General features: G+C 21.9%; 1 protein-coding gene across 1 annotated transcript; it reads right to left on the reverse strand.

Moving 5' to 3' along the window:
* Window positions 1-437: 437 nt before the first annotated feature.
* On the reverse strand, window positions 438-1,840 carry PRSY57_0827900 (folate transporter 1, putative; the record flags this gene model as incomplete). The annotated part of the gene is made up of 2 exons (XM_020114751.1): window positions 438-1,696; window positions 1,763-1,840. Coding segments are annotated over 2 exons (1,337 nt in total), but the record flags the coding sequence as incomplete, so codon positions are not given.
* Window positions 1,841-1,858: the final 18 nt, after the last annotated feature.

The following is a 1,858-nucleotide window of genomic DNA, read 5'->3' on the forward strand; positions in this document are numbered from 1 at the left end:
GTTAATTATAGTTGTTGTTTAAAATATTTAAATTAAAAAAAAATTAAATTACAAATGTAACCAAAAAAAAAAAAAAAAAAAAAAAAAATTAAAAATATATCAAATGTATCAAATGTATCAAATGTATCAAATATATCAAATATATATGAGATGAATTAAAAATAATAATCAAATAAAAAAAAGAAAGAAAGAAAAGAAATAAAATAAAATGTACAAAACGGGTGTAAAGTAAAAAATGTTGAATATATCATTAGATGATTTATGTGTAGGATTCTTTATTTCATAAGGTTATAATAGAATATATTATATGTCCACAGGTTGATAAGTTTATATATATATATATATATATATATATATATTTTTTTTTTTTTTTTTTTTTTTATATATATAATTTATTGATTTATTATTATATCCTTTTGTGTGTGTGTAGGCTCCTATTATTGCAAGGTTATATCATCAATTTGCATGTCTGTAGAAAATTTGGTTATTTCAGATGAATCCGATTTTTGAGATGATATATAATCGGTCGATGGGTATGAATAATAGTTTTGAGTATGTGAGTTTGAATGTTGTAAATTTTTTTTTTGGGAATGGTTTGGTAGGATATATAAGAAGAAAATAGGAATTATATTTGTAAGACAACATATAATTATCATATAAGGTAGATTAGTAAAATTTGTTGATGTGATATTTAATGAATATGTTAAAAGAGATGAAAGGAATGAACTAATTATAGATGCAAAATTATTAGCTGATAATAATAAAGAATATATTGTAGATTCAAAACCTTCAGGTATGAGTCTTGAACATAATACTAAAATAGGCATGGTTTGAAATTCTGCTATGAATTCGATAAGTACAGTATCTGTAATAAAGAATAAAGTATTTGGTATGAATAAAAAATAATTTACTTTTTTGATGACTACTAAGGGTAATAAACAAAAAGGGGTAATAATAATTGTAGAGTATAATAATAATTTCCTTATATCTATTTTTGTAAAGAAAAGCATATATGAAATAATAGATATGAAGCTAGCTAATGATTGGAACATGGCCATTTTTCCTAATAAGTTTGGAGTAAATTTTAATTCGTTGGTTATATAAAAGAAAAGAGTATTTCCACATGATGGTGTTGACATCATTATAAATATAAATATAATAAAATTTTTTAGATATGATAATTTTATGATTGAATAAATACATTTTATTTGTTCTTTTATAGATGATTTGGTATAATTTCTTTTTTCAATTATAAAAAATCCTGATGTAAATACACATATAGGTAGAAAGGAACCAATCAGAAATATGTGTTTCTTACTTATTAGTAATAATAAATATCCTGATAAATAAGACATGATAGCAAAACTTAATTTTCTAAAAGCAAAAAAAAGAGAAACATTTCTAGCAGAACAATTTATTGAACAATTTCTATTAGATTCTACAACTTGAGCTTCTCCAATCACATTACAAAGTGAGCTTCCAAAAAAATATATAAACAATAATAATATGGTGATAAATAAATTATTATGAGTAATTAAACCTAGACATATCAATGATAATATACATAAAAAGGATCCTAATAATAAGTAGTATTTTCTTCGATATCCGAAGATTGGATAATTGTCTGATATCACAGCCCATACTAATTTAATAGACCAAGGAATTTTTATAAAGCACATAACGATGCTAAGAGAAGCTATAAAAAAAAATAAAAAAAAATATATATATATATAATATATATATGTGAATATATTTAATTTACCTGGGTGTAAATGATAATTATCTTTCAACAAATATATAATCGAAAGATTACACAAAACTTCGACTCCTTGTAACATAGCTAAGAAGAGGAAAAAAA

Source organism: Plasmodium reichenowi, chromosome 8 (genome assembly GCF_001601855.1).
Source record: "Plasmodium reichenowi strain SY57 chromosome 8, whole genome shotgun sequence".
NCBI classification, from domain to species: Eukaryota; Apicomplexa; class Aconoidasida; order Haemosporida; family Plasmodiidae; genus Plasmodium; species Plasmodium reichenowi.